General features: G+C 38.9%; 1 protein-coding gene across 1 annotated transcript in view; it reads left to right on the forward strand.

The window, feature by feature from the left end:
• Window positions 1–19,747, forward strand: part of GIPC3 (GIPC PDZ domain containing family member 3) — a 472,326-nt gene that overhangs the window by 81,812 nt on the left and 370,767 nt on the right. Inside the window, exon 3 of the mRNA XM_044053860.1 lies at window positions 17,224–17,404. Coding sequence (XP_043909795.1) covers window positions 17,224–17,404 — 181 coding nt within the window. The remainder of the gene's footprint in view (window positions 1–17,223; window positions 17,405–19,747) is intronic.

A 19,747-nucleotide genomic window follows, 5' to 3' on the forward strand; every position in this document is an offset into this window, starting at 1 on the left:
CTACCCTACCCCAATTCCCTCCCCCAGTACTCTTAAACTTATACAACCTAACCACACCCCCTACCTCTCCAAACCAATCACAACATTCATCTTATTAACATACTACACACACCTCTCTCTAACCATGGCTAGTAAAACTCCTCCCCCCATAGAAAATCAGTAAAACTTAGTAATCACAATGCAAACACTAACTTCCCAAACCCAGCGAAACTTCCTAATCTTTGTTACACTCTTGCCTTCTCTAATAGCAGCCTACCTGCTAACATCTTATGAACAGTCAAAATATTTACATCTGAATTTCCCGAAAAAGCAAACAGGTATTATACCTCTAACTAACTCCCCAGAACACATAAATATAACATCTCTACCTACCTATTTACCTGCAAAATATCACAGACTAACCCATGTCAAATATAACTATCTAAAACCCAGAAAACCTCTCCACCATTACTATAACCTCCACAATCCCTTAAACAAACTATTATACCTTTCCTTACTAGATGGAGACATCCATCCTAACCCAGGACCAGGTCATAAAGTAAACATACAACCACAAACTCATGTTCCCTCTTCCCCTAATATCCCATTTAAGTCTCCCAACTCACTCTATATGGCCCACCTCAATATTCGCAGCATAAATAATAAAATTGCCCACCTCCATGCTCTCCTGGATGTTCATTCCTTTGATATACTTTGTTTAACAGAAACATGGCTAAAACCCACTACGCAAGATGTTGAAATCATTCCACCTGGCTACAACATCTTAAGAAAAGACCGCAAAGCAAAAAAAGGAGGGGGAGTTGCTATTCTTTATAAAGAAGGGCTACAAATATCAATACTAGATTTCAGTTCCCCTTCACAAAACAATGTAGAAATCATTAGCACTAAACTTCAGCTTAATCCTAGCAAATCGAAAAATATAATATGTATCTACTTACCACCTGGTAACAACACCAGCACTCTGGAAGGTATCCTTGCTGAGCTCTCCTCAAATATTCCCCAAGAGACAATAATTCTTGGAGACTTTAATATAAACAGGAAGGACTGCTCTAGTGAAACACCAACTTCCCATATTAACCTTCATGGCTTCTCACAAACAATCAACTCCCCAACCAGAATTAACAAACCTAACAAGAAAGAATCTATCCTAGACTGGATTCTTATAAATAATCACCAACAACTCTACAATGCAGGGACCCTCCCTGACGATGTAAGTGACCATTCTCTCACTTACATAATTAGGCAAAGGTCTAGCATACACAACCCAACCATATATAGAACAATAAGAAGCAACAGAAATTTTAACCCTGGTAACTTCCAAGCTGAACGAAAAGCATGTGATTGGTCACCCATAAAATACCTCCCACTTGACGAAGCAGTTAACTACTTTAACTCAAAATTCTTAACAATCCTTGACCACCATGCACCAAAGCGTTCCATCAAAATTAAATCTAAACCAGCTCCATGGCTTACAAAGGAAACCAGGCAAAAAATTCAACACAGAAATAAAATCTGGGCACAATGGAAAACAACTAAAAACCCCATAGAACAACAACAATTCAGGCAAAAAAAAAAACAAAACAAAAAAAGCTATACTTGAAGATAAAAAAAACTTTTATTGCAACCTCCAACAGAACAACCAAAAGAATCCACAAAAGTTCTGGGCTAGCATAAACAGACTACTTAGACCAGGCCAATCCACAACACCACCCGCTATAGGAGCAAATCCCAACAATCCAAAGCAAACTGCTAATGCTTTTAATACCTTCTTCATAGACACCATCCAAACACTTGCTAAACAACTAACAGCTGATAGCTCTGCCCTTCCAATCTTAACTACTAACTCTCTTCCAACTCTAAACTTGCTACCTGTCCCAACTTCTGTCATCTGCAACCTTTTACACAAGCTAAAACCTACTACCCCGTCAGCTTTTCACTGAAGAAGCACTTTTGCGTAAGTATGCCTGTTGCGCAGATCACACTACAGTGAGGTTAAGGGAAATTTCCCTTTTCCCCATTGTAGTACGACCTCAGAGTGAGAATATAAAAGTGGGGGGGGGGTGCAGGGGGGCTTGCCCCCCTGCAAAAACGTAAATGTGATGTTTATTTTTTTTTAACACACTTTAACGAAAGCGCTTTTTCGGTGAAAGCGCTTTTGTTAAAGTGTGTTCTGTGATAGTGGATTCGGACTGTTGAATTTTCATTCAACAGTCCTAGATCCATATAAATAAATAAATATATATATATGTGTATATATATATATATATATATATATATATATATAAAATGACAGTAGTGTAAGCATCTTGCACAGCTTCTTGCACTTATTTTCAATTTCAGTTTTTTTTTTTTGGTGGGGGACAAAAGGCCACAAACCAGGGACACATTTTAAACATTGCTTGTATAATTTTGGAAAGTTGCTAGAATAAAATGTGATGTTATCACCATGCATTTCACTGCCAAGTCTTGAACCTAGGACACAGTGCACCACTACAGTCAGAGCAACATACCACTATGCCAAATCAGCAGTTTCCTGAAAGATAGGAAGACTGAAACTTAAATGGCTATCATTTAGTGAATTCAGTTCTCACTTCTCTCCATAGCTCTCAACGTCTTAGTACAAAAAAACTAGACAAAGCCAATAATGGGGGAATACAGCCCCAAAATAGGGACACATTTCAAATACTGATCTTATAAACTTAGAACATGGCTAAAATAAAAGGTTTTGTGTTACCATTTATTTTCTGAAGAATATGAAGTCTGAAATTCAAATGCCTGTCATTATTTAGTAAATGCAATCCTTCAGTGATTTGTCACAAAAATCCTGAAAAAACACATTTTTTTTATGAGGAACAGAACAAAAGTATGAGGCATAAATTCACAAGTGGTGGTAGCTAAGGATGTTAGGCTCCTTTTAGCTGTACCCAAGGTAAAGGGTTTGAGCCTGAGTACCTCTAGCCACCAGGTGTATTCACCTGGGGCATTTTCATACACACACACACACACACACACACACACACACACACACACACACACACACACACACACACACACACACACACACACACGCGCAGGTATTCCAGTAAGTTTATAAAAGCAATATTTAAAATTCTCACAGACACACACATGCACACTCAAACAGAAATACATGCTAGCATAGATCCATTTATTCCAGCAATTTTTTAAAGTCCATAAGAGCTACATTTAAATTATATCCTTAAATTTTGGGTTTTGTAATCTCTCTATTTCTCCCTTTCTCCCTGTCTCTCAACACACACGCGCCCGCAGACACACACACACACACACACACACACACACACACACACACACACACACACACACACACACACACACACACACACACACACACACACACACACACACTCATCAGTTCAGATACCTGAAGCAGCTGCAACAGTAATTTCCTTTCCTCCATGAAGCAGCCCAGGCCAGACGATAATCCACACACAGCACTGCAGTCATTTCCTTAGCTCTGCAGCAGTACCCTTCCCGCTCACAGATCGTTTGCAAATTCCTTAGCTCTGCAGCAGTACCCTTCCCGCTCACAGACCATTCAAACAGAAGAAAGCAGCCCTCCGGAAATGCAGCCACATGTGAGCCCTTGAGCTCATTTCCGACAGGCTGACAGTGCTGATGTCATTGCGCACATGATGATGTAAACAAAAGGTGGAAAAGAAAAGAAATCTTAAAAAAAAGCTGGGAAAAAGTCAGAAATCAAGGGATGCTACTTAGGAATTGTGGAACCCCATTATTTGACCCCAAAACTCGGATAAAACCGAGTAATTTAGTATGTTTGGGAGGTATGAAGATATCGTAGGTAACTAATATAGTAGATTATGTGTTGCTGGGTGGCACATGTTGGACTTAGTAAGCTGAAAGCACTGAATGTATATATGAGGAGTCTGAGTGGTAAGTGAGATGGGGAGGAAAAGTAGGACGGCTAGGAATATTGTTTTTTTTTTATAGTCAGTGCTGGTCCATGTACATAGCCAATGGGAGAACAGGTGTTGTTTCAACGAAGTCTTAAAGCATCCAAGGTTGCTAGTAGACCTAATTGAAGGAGGGAGAGCATTCCATAGGCTATAGCATATGGGTAATGCATTTGACCTGGGGAAAGATTGGGATTTCCTCACTAAGGAGCATCTAATTGAATGATCGCAGAGGTCTATTTAGGTGATACATGGTGAACAGAGAGGAGAGGGAAGGACAGCTAAAAGGCTTATAGATTAGCTTATGAGCTGTGGTTAGTCGCAGGTATGTTAGATGTTGGGGAAGTAACCAGTTTAGTTGTTGGAGTGATACTCAGTGGTGGGAGGAGTATTTGGCACTGGTTGAAAATGTTGTGATTTTATTGTAACATGAGTCCAGTTTGGATGTAAGAGAGGATTATATATTAGTAAGGAGAGGTGCACCATAGAGCAAGGATGGAAAAAGAAAGGAAGAGGCAAGGGACTGTCTTGCTGCATATGTGAGGAAGTGTTTGTGCCTGTACAGGATGCCTAGTTTCTGGTGTTTTTTTTTTTTTGATGTTTGTGTTAGTATGCTGGTCGAAAGTTAGGTGTTTGTTTATGATCACCCCTAGAAGGTTGGTATATGAGACTACCTTGAGGCAAGTGTTGTTGAGAGAGTTGATGAAAAATTCATTTTTGGTTAGGGGTGTTGTTTTTTGGGGTGTGAACAACATAAGTTTGGTTTTATTAGCATTTAGGGCTAAATGGTTATTACACATCCAGGTTTCAATGGAGATGAAGGCATTTTGGATGAGTGTAAGTAGTTCTGAGGTAGACTTGGCCATGCAGATTAGATGATATTAGCATGGGGCATGCTGGTATGGAAATCATTAATGAAAATGCTGAAGAGCAGTGGACCTAGTATGGACCCTTGTGGGACAGCAGTATTGATGTTGAGGAAAGGAGAGCGGGATTGGTGTCATCTGGTTGTTTGTTGTCTATCTGTAAGGTAGTTGGAAAACCAGGGTAGGGTAGGGGGAGTTATGCCTAAACTGGCGAGTTTCGTCGGAAGAAGCGGGTGGGAGGCAGTATCGAATGCCTTGGAAAGATCAAGAAATAGTGAGGAGACAAGGTATCCTGAGTCTCAAGCATGGTTGATTGTGTCCAAGAAAGATATAAGAGCAGTGGTGGTGCTATGACTAAGCTAAACTTATGTTGGGTTGGGGTGAGGAGGTTGTGGTGCAGTAGGTAATTAAGTAGTTGGTTATGGGTACATTTTTCCAGAATTTTGGAGATGGGCGAGTGGATGGCAATTGGATGGAATTTAGATATATCATTACTGTTTATACCTTTGTGGAGAGGGAGGATAAATGCCTTTTTCCAGATGGTGAAAACAAAAGACTCTTGAATGGATCTGTTTAGAAGTATGCTAATGAGATAGGCTATAGTGTCTGCTGATTTTTGGAGGAATTCTGGTGGTAAGTTATCTGGATGATTTGATCCAGGTTTAAGTTTAAGCAGGAGTTTCTTTATAGTAGAGGTAGGTATGGGTATGAGAGAGAAGTTTGGTTTTGTAACAGATGAGTCTGGGGGCAGTGGGTTGATTAGTGGGCAGTTGTCAGTGATATTGACTATACTGTTTTCAAAGAATGAGTTAATAAGTGAGGCAGTTTCAGCTGGGGCCATGTCTGGATCAGGGGATCAGGGGAGGGATTATCACTTATGCCTGGGTATAACAGAGAGTTTATGGACCTCCAGAACCTTTTAGGATTTTGCATATAGTCATTTTGCAGAGTAATGTAATAGTCTTGCTTGTTTTTCATTACAAGTCACTTTACTTGATTATGCAATTGTTTGTATTGAGTGAAGTCTGTAGGGTTTTTACTTGTATGCCATAATTTCCAGGCCTTATCCCTAGCTTTCATTAGTTGTCTGGTGGATTTGGTAAGCCAACTGGCCTGGTTGGCTTTCACTCTCCTGTGTTGGAGAGGAGCGAGATTGTCTAGTACATGGAGGAATGTTGAGTTGAATTCAACAGCATCATTCAGTGGTAGAACTTTAAGTGGATGCCAGTTGACATTTCGTAAGGTATCAGTAAAGGTATTTGGGCAGAAGTGAGATAATTCTCTGGTATGCTTATAGTGGTGTACATTAGGCACTGGAGTTGGTTTGCAAATTATTTATGCTGGTAGGTGATCACTAATGCTGTTAGGGTGAGTGCCAGTGGAGGAGATTTTACTAGGGTCAGAGACAAGGACTCAGTCTAGTACTAAGCCTTTGTTTTTGTTAGGTCTGGTTATGGTAGTAATGAGTTGGGTGTACCTAAATAGGTTGATACTGTTTGTTGGATGATGATGTATGATGTCTAACCAGTTAATATTCACATCACCAAGTATGATTGTTTCATTCTCTATGTTTTTGGATGACCAGGCTAGTATGTCTTGAAATATTGGGATATTGTTACCCGGGGGATATATGTGACTATAATGCAGATGTTTTTGCTGATATTCATTTTCAAGTAGGATATTAGTATTTCAGCTGTAGGAAATGTGGGAGTGGGTTTGTTTTATGGGACTATTTTAAAAATATTATGATATATGAGATCAATGCCCCCATCTTTTTTTCTGGGCCTAGCTGTTCTCAGGCAAGAGAAGCCTGATTGGAGGAATTCAGAGTTTTTAATATAAGGTTTTAGCCAAGTCTTAGTTGCTGCTACAATATCTGGCTTATAGCATTCAATCCAGGCATGAAAATCTGGAATTTTGTTTTTGATGCTTTGGAGATTGATGGTAGTGAGGTTAAGGGTTTTGTGACGGTTTATGTGATAAAGAGGGGAGTGAGTGGGTCCGGGATGGGGGTGAATGTCACCGCATAGTAGGTTGTATTAAGTGTGTATGGAATTAGTGAGTAGCAGTTTTTTCTTTGCATTGTATTTGTGTATGGAAGTTAGTATTATTTTAGTTTTTACATTTAAGGTTAGAATGTTTAGCTTTTTAAGGAGGGGCTATGTGTTGCACATAGAGAGGATGCCATGTCAGAGAAGTGAATGAGTTTGGGCTGAAGAGTGGTAGTTGCATGAGTTGGCTTGTAATATTCATGTATGGTTTCAGAAGAAGTAAGTAGTTGTAGAAGAGGAAGGATAGAGAGAGAGAAAGTAGTACTAAGTTGGTGATCAATAGCATGTTGTGATATAGGGGTATGTAGGATAATGAACAATATGATTTATTTGTAAAAAACTGGAATGTGAAGACAGTGTGGTGGAGTGTAAGGGGGTGGGGTGTGAGATGTCAATTATATAATTAGTGAAATGGGGGTGTAATGAAGAATGAATTAATAGAAGGTTATGATTGGGTGAGCAGTCGATGTAGGTAGAACTCTGGGTAGGATAAGTGTAATTGATGTGAGGGTGGGTAGGAATGGGGGTAGGGTAGGGGAACAGAGAGGGCAGAGCCAGGAGTGGCAGATTACTATGCTTCAAAAGAAAACTATAATTGGGACTTGGACTTAAGTTTATCAGTGAGTAGTACAGTGTTTAGAGTGGAGAGACTAGGTAAGGACAAATGTTGATAATGTATGGAGTGGGCCCTTGGTTTAGAAAAGAGGATACTGGCTGGAAAGTCTTAGCCTTTAGCACACTTTCCTGACTTTAGTTAGGTGCCAAAGTGATAGAGAGACTAAGGAGAGAGATGCATACTCAGTGGGGGCGGAAGAAAGATGGTGGTGGTGGGGGGGTTGGTGAGCCGAGAAATCCATGTGCATGCCACAGTCTAGTTTAATTTAAAAAAAGACAGAAAAATGCTTTTAACACCAGGTGAGGAAGAAGCAATTGGGGAGCATATGTATAGATTGTGATGGTGTTTTTTTTTCTTCCTCCCTTCCTTGGCTGGAGAGCAACAGTTCTTGTATCACTTTCAGGGCCAGTACATACAATTTCAGCTAGGTGTGTTCGGGGGAGGGATTAGGTCACTTTTCTGTGTATGTGACTAGTATAGCTTGTGATGTTGTTTTGTTTTCTTCCTCCCTTTCTTGGTTGGAGAGCAACAGTCCTTGTATCAGTTTCAGGGCCAGTAGATAAAATTTCAGCCAGGTATGTTGGGGGGGTTGAGGTCACTCTTCCATGTAGGTGACTAGTGGCAAGCACACAGTTTCTTGGAAGGCCAGGGGGCTGCATGGGGACCAGAGACAAGAGAAAGTTTAAAATAATCTTGAAGTGAGTAGATACAAATTCTATTTCTAATTTGGAAGTCTTTACATATAACAGTTTTACAAAATGATAATAATCTTTCAAGTAACTTCTTCTTATAAGACCAGACTAATATATTCTCACACTTTCTTTGTTATATTACCCAATATAATATTTCTATAACCAGAAAAAAAAATCCAGTCTTATAAACTCTGTACTTAACATCTTTAAAAAATCACCCTTGCTAATATTGACACTAAGATCTGGTTTGAAACCTTAATTCCCTTTAGTATCACCAAAAACATTTTGATAAAGTTCATAATAGCACATTCATTTCTTGGGAATCTAAAAATTGTATTTGTTGGCAGCAATGTTTTAAAGAGAGAGTAAAAAAAAAATCCATCAACTTACAATAGATTTTGATTTGGATTATCATGTTTGGTTACTGTTACAAAGTGTGATAGCTCATTCCCATAATCTTTATAAAATCCTTAGTAACCATTTTTTAAAGAAACCCCTAAATTAATAAATTATTTATATGAAATTATCTACACTAAATCAAAAATTAAAATCCTAAATTCAAAATTATATAAAAAACTTAGGATAAAATTACAAGATAAATATTTTAAATCATATTACCATGGGTCATATTTCTTATTTGCCTCATGAAAATAAATCGCATATTTTATCTTCTGTCACATTTGCATCTTGGTCACAATACTGGTGTATATTTACCTGGAAATTCCCACATAGAGAATTCCTAACCCCAAATAAACTAGCTAAATTTGGTAAAAAACAAGTACATCTCTTGTTGGAGATGCATGCAAGAATGTAAAGCTGGTTTTATATTTTTTATAATAAAAATAACCAAATCAATGCCTAAGCCGGATAAACACTTCAAAAACACTCGTGGGTAAAAATAAACATTAAATCCAAAGTAGTGAGTGCTGAAGCGAAGCAGAATCAATAGCCCAAGAATAAATGTTCAAAAACTTTAATATAAGTATTGTAGATACAAGTACAATACAATATTGCAGTTGATAAGCGCTTTCAGCCAAAAATGAGCTTCATCAGATCATGTTACTGCTACTCATATTCCCTTTATATACTGATGTCATTTTTGTCTAATGCCCTATCAAAAACTGCATTTAATAAATTAAGAGTTAATTAATAGTTAAGATGAACACTGACAGGTTTATAGATTCATAGTTAAGTACTAGGTTAGCTGCCCTTGCATGCCATTTTAAGTCTAGCCAGTTTCCCATTTTGTGCTCAGATTAACCTATCTCATTTAGTTAAAGATTGGCCTTACCATCCTATGGTCCATAATTATGTATTACCCGTAATGAGAATAAATGGGATCATACCATAGATAATTTGAGGGAACCATGCATGGGATAAAGCATTTAAGAACTGCGTCTGTCCATTAGTAGTATAGGAGGCAGTCATGGAGTACATTTTCTGTTTCCCATCCATACATGTTGCACTTGAATATGGACAGTGATGAACTTTGTTTTATGTGGATGAGAAATCTGTTCCAGAGTACCCGTATCCTCTGCAAGATATACCTGTCCCTCCAAACTGTTCTGTTGATGTTGCAGAAGAGGTTTAAATTGCTGGACTGACTATATCTGATGCCATTTGACTTGCTCATGTGCAGTAAATCCATAATTGATGGGTTGGAGGGTGCCTTGTATGCCAGACACAGGTCAACTCTTAGCAGTCTGTAAGATACCCAATATATTGATGGACTTTGAGTTGGTCCATGTTGGACGTGTTGTTTAGGCCTTGCATCCTTTTAGTAAGGTATCTCTGTGGCCATTCCAGTTGTTGCATGTGTCTGGACAGATACATGCCAAATGGGGACATTATACTCGATGATTGGCCAAATGAGGGATGGGTAAAGGGGGACAATGACATCCCTAGATCTAGACACAATCCCTTTGCTTATAAGCTGTTCAATAAAGCTGTACAATATAGTAGGAGTTTCTTACAACAATGGACACATGTTGGTCAAAAAGTTAGTTCACTGTTCACATAAGTTCCCAAATCCCAAACAACTGGGTCAACTCTTAGGGTCGTATTGTCAATGTGGAAGATCCCTGGGTTAAATGGCTTCCCAAAGGATACAATAATGCATTTTCTGGTAATTAGTTTCACTCCATAATTTTGGCACCAGTTATTTATTTGGGACAAACATTCCTGCAGTATGGTTAAGTCATCTGGGGAGTGAATGACTGCCCTTAACTTGTAGTCATCTGTAAACTTAGTCAGTCAGAGCCCTTTGGTATTGGCTTTTACTTTAGAAAAGAAGATGACAAACAGGAGAGGTCCTAGCATGTGCAAGTGTGTTTCTTGAAAATTTTATGAATTTACTGCTCCAAAAAGGAGAACCTAACAAAGATCAGATGCTCAGTCCCAATCCTACTTTAATGTAATTTATCTCCTGAAAACATTGTTGCATCTACAATTATCTAGTCCCACGTGGTTATAACATTATAGCTTTTTACATAACAATGCATTAGCTTTGCTTTTGTAAGTGTGTAGTCATGGAATTTTAAAAAATGTGGTATTTTACATAAGCATATCTCAATTTTTTTCTGAAATGCTGAAAGTAAATATTTCCCAGATTTTTTTATATATATTCAGAGTGCGTTATACATCATTAGTTCCTGTTAACATATATTTTACTGTATTTAGATGTTTTAGTTACTAAATGTGTCATGGTAACTTTTATGTTCTCAGGTTTTTTACCCCTACGTGTAGTGATTGTAATTAGCTCTTTGTTTAATAAATGTCCAAGGTTTTAAGTGTAGTAATAGAATTGCCATGCCCTTACTTAATATATTATTGGGTACTGTTATACCTATTCCATATATCCCGTCATCAGGTGTTACTGTGGTTCTTGATTTAGTGATACTGTAGGTGTTTGCTGCTCTTCCAGTATAATATTTTTCTTATTCTGGATTTCATCTATTAAGTTTACAACATCCTGTCTTTTCCTCTTCTGATGGTTTTCTTTCATGTTTTCTGTACCTTTTCATGATTTATTTTACTTGTTTACAACTACCAGTAGATATACTATTATCATCTGTATATACTTATTTCCTGTGATTCCTTTTGGCATGGAAGAGTTTATAAAGCTATTTTCTCCATCCACGTGCATGGTGTTATCCATGCCATTTCTTCTGATGATTAATGCCTTCTTTGCATTATTATTAATCATTACTTTTTAGCCACCATTTAATCTTTGTTCATATTCAGTAATATTACTTATACCACCTTCTCACTGATGGTAGTGTAGATGTTTTCTTGTAGCCCTGGTTCCAAGACTGGCTCTCCATGTTGCAGTCTGCCATCCATTATGAATCTAATGTCTGTCAGTTGTCTCCAGGGTGATATTTTAGTATTTCTACAAACTGTGTTGTAGGCTGCTGGTCTAAAAGCTCAGCATCTTCTAAACCCTAAGAGAGTAGTATGTTCCTAAATTCTCCTGATTCCCAAATGGGACATCCCTATCTTCTTATCCCACTGACAAAAAAAAAAAAATGAGTGTCCCCATCTTATTGTAACCCAATACAGATGCCATCTTTACAACTCAGCTTCCAGTCTTTGTTTCTGTTGCCATCGCTGGCTGCTACCAGTCTAGGTCCTCCTCCTTATTCTGTGCCACTGTATAGTGTCTGACAGTAGCCCCAGGGGTCCTGTGGTGGAGGTCCTGCTGCATCAAACACCCAACAAGCCATATTCTGACCTTCACAAAACTTGCAACGTGTTCCGCCAGACTTCCTAGCAACCCCTTTGCTTGCTGCCTTATCTTTCTTTCTGACTCTTTTGCCTGTTCTGGCTCTAACTTCCCTGTTGATCATCTACTCATCTTTTTCAGTTCTTGTAACTTCATCCTGCACTGCAAACTCGCAATATCAAGAACCAAATCTGTCAAGTGCCCCCCCCCCCCATTCTGGGTGAAACATGACTGAATCTTGTCTTCCAGATCTGAATACTGCAGCTCCAAGAAACATTAATACTGCCTGGGCTCTCTATTGAAATGTCAAGACTCATAATAACAATTCTCCAAATGCCAAAAAAAAGACTGAATATACAAGAGAGTAGCGAATGTTGAACATCCCTGTTCACCTTTGATGTTGTTTTTTGCAAGCACCACTGCATCCATTACACCCCCATAGCTTATATACATATCAAATTTGAGATTGCCATGCCTTGAAGAAAAGGAAATATTCTGAGGAACAGCGATTTCAAGCTTAGTGTATGTAATGCTGCATTTTTGGTCATTGAGTCTCACTATTTAGGTACTTGCATTAATGAGTCTCGGCATTTCACATGCTTAGCTACTGGTCTATCTTTTCTTTCTGGCATTTGCATAACATCATAGCTGTCTATGGGTGTTTAGGTTGAACGATACCAGTGGACAAATTCAAGTGATATCACTGACCAGATTACCGTAACCTTAAGGAACTGATTTATCAGCAGTCAAGCCTCCTTACACATTATGTATATTAATTTCTGCTTTGAATGTAAGCCAACATCCATTGCACCTCACAAATCAATAATAACAGTTAAGTTTTTCCCAATTATTTTTCTATCTGATTTACTGTTAGTTTTAACTAATACCACTTGATACCATGTGGAGCTTTATAAAACAAAATTCACTTTTTTATTGTTTTTTGGTGCTTTACTGTCCATTTAACTTTAGCTTCCTATGATCCATTGCCATTTCGGGCCCATTTCATTCCCTGTGAGGCAAAAGCCAATCACAGAGCTATCACTCTGACAAACATTAAGACATATTTATTATGCAGCTGTAACCCCAACCCTGGTGGTGATGTGAGATTTGCATCATGACAGAAGGACCAGCTATGCCCAGATACAGAAGTGTGCCTGCTGCTTGACCCTCCTTGGTGAGAGCTACTGATACAGCCTGGGTGGTCTTGCCCACTTCCTTCCCACCACTTTAGTCTGTTTTCAGGAAGACTGGCATATGCCATAACCTTAGATAAGTACGGGACGGGAACCATCACCAACCTGTCTCCCAAGTGCATGCTTTGGCATAAGATATATGTCTCGCATCCACCCCATTTGGCTATTCCAGCTTCCTGAGTTACTAATTGTTCTCTGGTCATCTTGGATACAGTTGGGGCTCTCAGGAGCTATGTGTTTATATCCAGACCTTGTTTCCTATGTATCTGAAACATATTTCACCTTTCTATTCAATACACAATTAAGGACATAGGGAATCTCCAGACTCTAGACCCCACACAGTTCGGATTTGTTATGGGTAGATCTTGTTTGCTTAACCTGGTAGACTTCTTTGAGTCTGTCACCAGAGCTGTGGATGAAGGTAAGGTAGTTCACACAGCCTACCTCGATCTGGCCAAGGCCTTCAATACAATTCCTCACTCAGGATTCATAGATAGACTCACTAAAATCGGAATCAACCCCTATGTCACAAGGTGGGTTGCAAACTGGCTCACGGACAGAACTCACACAGTGAAAGTACCGGACTCCAAGTCAGACTACTGACCAGTCACGAGTGGAGTCACACAGGGTTCAGTCTTGGGTCCTCTCCTGTTTGGCATCTACTTTCCTGAAGTCCAGGCCATAACCAAGGGACTCTGGCTGACCAAGTTCATTGACGACTGCAAACTGGGAGCCATTATTAGCTCTCCAAATGATGTTGACGTTTTACAGAAAGGCCTCACGGAGACAAATGACTGGTGTCAGAAACATGGCCTTAAGCTGAACACCAAAAAAATGCATTGTCATTCCCTTTGGGAAGAACACGGTATCCATGAACTACCACATTGATGGTAATCCACTGAACCCCTAAGGTGTCATAAGAGATCTGGGAACACAAGTGGATAGCAATCTATCCTTCGATAATCACATTGCCACTGTGGTCAGAAAATCCTTCTATGTGGCACATCTCATTAAAAAGAGTTTTGCCTCCAGGAAACAAGAGGTCATTGTCTCTCTCTACTCTTCCCTCATTATCGAGTACAATGCTCCATTCGGCATGTACCTCACTAGACATATGCAACAACTAGAAAGACTGCCAAAATACCTCACTAAGAGGATCCTAGGCCTTAAACACTTGTCCTATGCGGAAAAAAAAACTTCAACATTTCTCGGTATCATATCGCCTACTTAGAGGCGATCTTTTGCTTGACCTACAAAGCCATGTCAGACCCAGCACTGCTAGATTTGCTACATCTAAAGAAATCCCAATTCCTGCATACCATACACGGCAGAGACCTCAACCTCATTACCACAATCAACAGAACTTGTTGGAGGGACAGGTTCCTAACCCAGAGTCTCCCCATGCTCTGGAATAGACTTCCCTTACACATCAAGCCAAGCACCTCACTGGCCGTCTTCAGGAGAAATCTTGACGAGTGGATGGGAAATAGAAAATTCACCCTAGGGGATCATTTCAGTGGCCCTGCTGGACAGAGGCACTGGGAAATAACATTGGGTGCCATGTTGCCAGGGAATATTTTGTGCTAGGGTTATAAAGGCTCCAGGGCCATTAGCCTAATACACTCCTATGAACCTATGAGTCTCCAGTTAACCATACTGCTTCTGCAAATGATAAAATATGTTAGAAGATGCTAAACATTTGTTTCACTTGTACGTTAAATATGCTCTTGTGGTTTACTCATATGCCCTCTTAATCAGCTCCACTGTGGACATTTGTCTTGAGAAAAAAAAGAAGCCCTACTGAATCTGCATGAATGTGTGGTAAAATGGGTATGATTGATCCCCTTCTTGTGAAGCACTTTCTTAACAGCCTTCCAAATCTGGCAAAGACATGGGTGCCATGTCCCTATTCCTAAAGGCCAGTCCCACACGCAATTAGAATAAAGAACTGACCTGCTTAACCAGACACGTGCTCCAGGCCATCCTTCCCCAGGACCAACTGTTGACCTTGGCCTAAGTGGTCAAAATTTGATCTAACCATATAATGATGTATCTTCACTGATGACTGCTCTTTTCCGCCTCAGTAGCTGAATTATTCCATCCTTTTGGCTGCTAAGGACATTACTAAATCTAAATTTCCCATGATATGTGAATGTGATTTATGTTACCCCAATCTTATGCCAAGCCTCATCATTTGCAGAGAGTCATCATTTGCATACTTTCCATGAACAATTGTAATAATTCTTCACACAGATGGACCTCTCTTGAGGAGATCTAAATTTGGCTCAGCCCTTAATCACCCAGTGTGCCACCCAGTGTTTTATAAACTCCTTGCACCCATGTGCCAGACATGTAAAAATAACGCCACTAAATGTCCCCTTTTGGTGGTAATGAAGTTCCTTATTAGTTATAGATCACCATATATAGTACTGATAGCATCAACATATCTATCATACGAATAGGCAAAATCACATTAGGTATGAGCAGTGGGCTCGAGCCTCAAATGTTCCCCATCAGCTCAAACCTACCTCCTCCTCAGAGTTCCATCCTGGATATGTTACATACACACATTTGAAACTTCTTTCAGTTTCATCATTCACTATAAGCATTTTTTGTGACTTGATTATGTGCTTGAGTAAAATACACCACACTGCTGGAGACCTACCTTTACATCCCCTGCATCCCTGCTCATCAAAGGGATAATCTTGAGCAAAGTAAGTTAGCTGGATTACTTCTCAGCAACATCAGGTATACAGTCACCACACTCTATGCCAGCTTATACATAGACCTGGTTTTTCTGCCTTTTTAACTTGTTATTCATTATTATATGCATATCTGTGCTTCACTAGCATCATTAGCTCAAACCCCACTGCCATAGCTCCTCTGAAGAGGATACCTAACCTCCTTAGAATTTACTGCATCATTTTTTTGATATATATTTATTTTAATTTAAATTAAACTACTCCATCTTACCAGGTAAGCAGCATACATTATAAATAATTTCCAGATCCCATATAATGGCTTACTTCAGGTAAGCAGCATGCCTTATAAGCAATTTCCAGGTCCCCAAAAGTCCCCTAAGGTTCCCTAATGTGGATTACCTTACTTGAAGAAATCAGGCCTTACCAACTCCAAAGTAATCTGGAGTGCTGTTCTAACACTGTTTAAGGGTAAAGTGCGTCAGCAACAGTTTGTCCACTCCATAAAAGCAGTTGTAGAAAGAGACTGAGTTAGGTGTGAGCTTACCTTAAACTCCCTTTATTCTGCTCCTTCTTACACCTAGCATGTCTTGCCCCTGACTTGCCTTCTGCTCTCCAAAAGACAACTCCAAACTTTCTTCAACTATATCAGAAATTTTCCGAAATAACTCTTAGTTCTCCTCTGAATTTATACCCAATGACCCACTGACCCCAAGGCCATTGCCAGCACCCATGCTGACATATTAAGCTTTAATTTCACCCCACTGACTCAACCTACAGTCTCCCATTACCCACCTAATTCGTATTTTCTCCATTATCTTTCTTCATCAAATTTTATCATCTCTATCAAAGTCCAAAACCATCACTTCTGTAGGTCCAGACAATGTACCTGGTTACCTCCTGGAAAACACCAAGTATAGCTTTGCTCAACCCCTTCTTGACCTATTTAAACTCAGTCTCTCCAAAATTTATGTACCTGACACTTGGTAACTTGCCAGGTAATTACAGATCCATAATACTCAACAATATCATTTGGAATGTCATGCAATGTCCCTTAGCAGGTCATTAAACAATGATATAGAGAACCTTTAGTTTCTTAGTCCAAACCAATTTGACTTTGCTAAAGGCAGATCCATTCTGCCCATTCTAAAGGCTGATCCTGTCTACTCAGTCTAGGTAGTTTCTTTGAAAGGTTCACAGGGGTACCTATTCTCCACAAAAGTATATGAGATATGACAGAGAGTTTGTACTAATGAGAGGTGATTAGGTTTTAGTGGGGAGAAGACAGAAATCTTAACTCAATAATGAATCGGGTTATATTTAGGTTAGCAGACTAAAGTGTTACCTTATTCTTTAGGTGGTGTTACATATATATGCAAAAGTCAGGCTGCTTTGAATTAAAGTTTCAATTAATGTTTTGCTTTATTTCTAGAGAATAAAAGAGGGCAGCATCATTGATAGAATCAAGGCAGTGTGTGTGGGGGATCACATTGAAGCCATTAATGACCAAAGCATTGTGGGATGTCGTCATTATGATGTTGCCAAGATGCTGAAGGAACTGCCCAAGAATGAATCCTTTACACTTCGGTTAGTGGAACCCAAGAAAGCATTTGGTAAGTACTCATGACACTTATATACTCACTTTTTCAGGCTAAACAAAAACATTTGAAGTAACTGTAATGTGTGGTAATCTTACTGAGGCAGTAGTTATCCAAACTATGCATAATCCCAATAATGGACAGTCAAATATACTGGATTTAATATTCACTAACAGGCCCACCAACTATACAAAGATTGTGGTCCTAGTGAATTTGTTAAATGAACACTGCCCTATGATAACATTTTGATAACTAAAGCTTCAAGAAAGATTTCCATTCTTTATTAACAAGAAATCCTTCCTAGAAAGAATCTGGTTTACTCCATGAATAAGATTTATTGAACTGGGAATCTGTGTTAAGAGAAAGTTAAAATATAGTCCATAAACCTTTTTATGCAAATATTTCCAATTTAAAGGAAAATCCCACCCCACCAAGTAGATCAAAGCTTATAAACTGCAATCTAAGAAAATAAATTATAACAAATGCTTTGAGTAAATAAAATGATAACAAGGACCTTAAATGTTATCAAGAAACTGTATGAAGAGATTCTGAGTGATTGCAGCTACAAAGAGCTCTGCAGAATAAGTTGAGTCTGGCAGGATAGTTTCAAAAACAATATCCTGCAAGAGGAAATTATCTTCAAAATGGGAAATAACAAAGTTTCATTAAAGTATTGAGTAAAGAAGAACTTTCCTGCCAGAACAACTTTTCTTAGAACTTGCCTTGGACAAATTGTATTGATGAGTGCTACTCATTTGGTTACTGTATGACCCTGAGCAAGTCATTTAAATAGACATTGCTTCCTGGTTACCTTTGTAAAGGGACTGTGCATCCAGTGGGCCTACCTGGTTAACAAATGGACATTGTTATTATTATTTTATTTATTCATATGGAGAAATGCTGATAATTTTCCAAGTAAATTAGATCATGTTCAGGACAATAGTATAAAACAAACTAAGATGCTAAACTCTTTGAGTGAAAAGCAGAGCATCACAACCTTCAGTATGTACTTAATGACACTGATGGGAGAATAAAAGAGGAAGAGCTTCAAACAGAATAGTTATTAAAGCAAAATACTTGGCTGATTAATAACACTGAAGATTTGGAAAGAGGAAGAGAAGAAATAATGCAAGAATCTTCAGACTTCCTGAAAAAAGAAAGGTAATGTTATAATTGCTTTCCTAGCATCCTCAGTTCCTCAGATATTGAACCTACAAAACAGGCTATCCATTGGAATACAAAGAACTCTCAGAGCCATCGGGAAAACAATCTCAACCAACCCTTCAATTCCTCCCAGATCCATTATGGTGAAATTTCTTGTCTTTTCTAGATAAAGAACTGGCCTTAAAAACTACTTGGGGCAAACTCTCGTATTAAAATGGGATAGAATAATGGGTCTACTACATTAGAACAACAGTCCACAACACCAACACCCACAACACTGACACCACAAGAACGAAACCGCAAAAACACGAAAGTTCACATGCCCAACAAACCACAATACCGACAGTTAACAAAACAAAATGTTTGCTGTTCCACACAACACACACACAACACAAGCACACCAACAACCTAAAAACCTACACTACACCTTACATGCAACTATCTATGCACTAACCTTAACCCAAACCCTAACCCTAAGGTCCCTCACTATCATACACTTACCTTACCCACACCCTAACCCTAACTCACTTAATCCGCCCCTAACTCTCAAGTCCCTCACTATCACACACTTACCTTACCCGCACCCTAACTCTAAATCCCTCACTATCGCACACTTAGCTAGTCGTGCTCACACGTTTACCATGTCGGTGTTTTCGCTGTCGGGATTCTGAGTTGTCGGTTAACTGCTCTGTCGGTCTTCTGGCATCGGTGATGTCAGTGTCGATCTTCTGAGCTTTCGTTCTAACGTAGGGAACCCAGAATAATATGATATAAGATATGACAATGATTATGCCATAAAATCTTTAAAAGGGGAATAGAATGCTGACCTATTAAAATACTGAGACAAAAGAACTTCAAAGTACAACTACTTTATCCAGTTGGAGTCAAGATATTTCTTTCTAGAGGTCCTTGAAAACTGCTAAGTTTACAGAAATAGTAGTTTGGTCCCTGCAGCTGATGAAATGGACTGGTGCAGTGCATTGCTGAACAGAACATTAGAAAAGAGCAACTGGAGAGAAATTACAAGTAAAAAGCAGCAGTAACATCATCTACACCAGCAAGTAAAGAAAAGAAGGAAACATGAAGTATCATTTTAAGTGTCATTCTCAGCATTTAATGGGACATTTTCCCAAACTGGAGAAAATCTATTGTCAAATACTAATTTTGAAGAAATAAACAGAATGCAAACACCAG

Source organism: Protopterus annectens, chromosome 13.part0 (genome assembly GCF_019279795.1).
Source record: "Protopterus annectens isolate FY-2018-M chromosome 13.part0, PAN1.0, whole genome shotgun sequence".
NCBI classification, from domain to species: Eukaryota; Metazoa; Chordata; order Ceratodontiformes; family Protopteridae; genus Protopterus; species Protopterus annectens.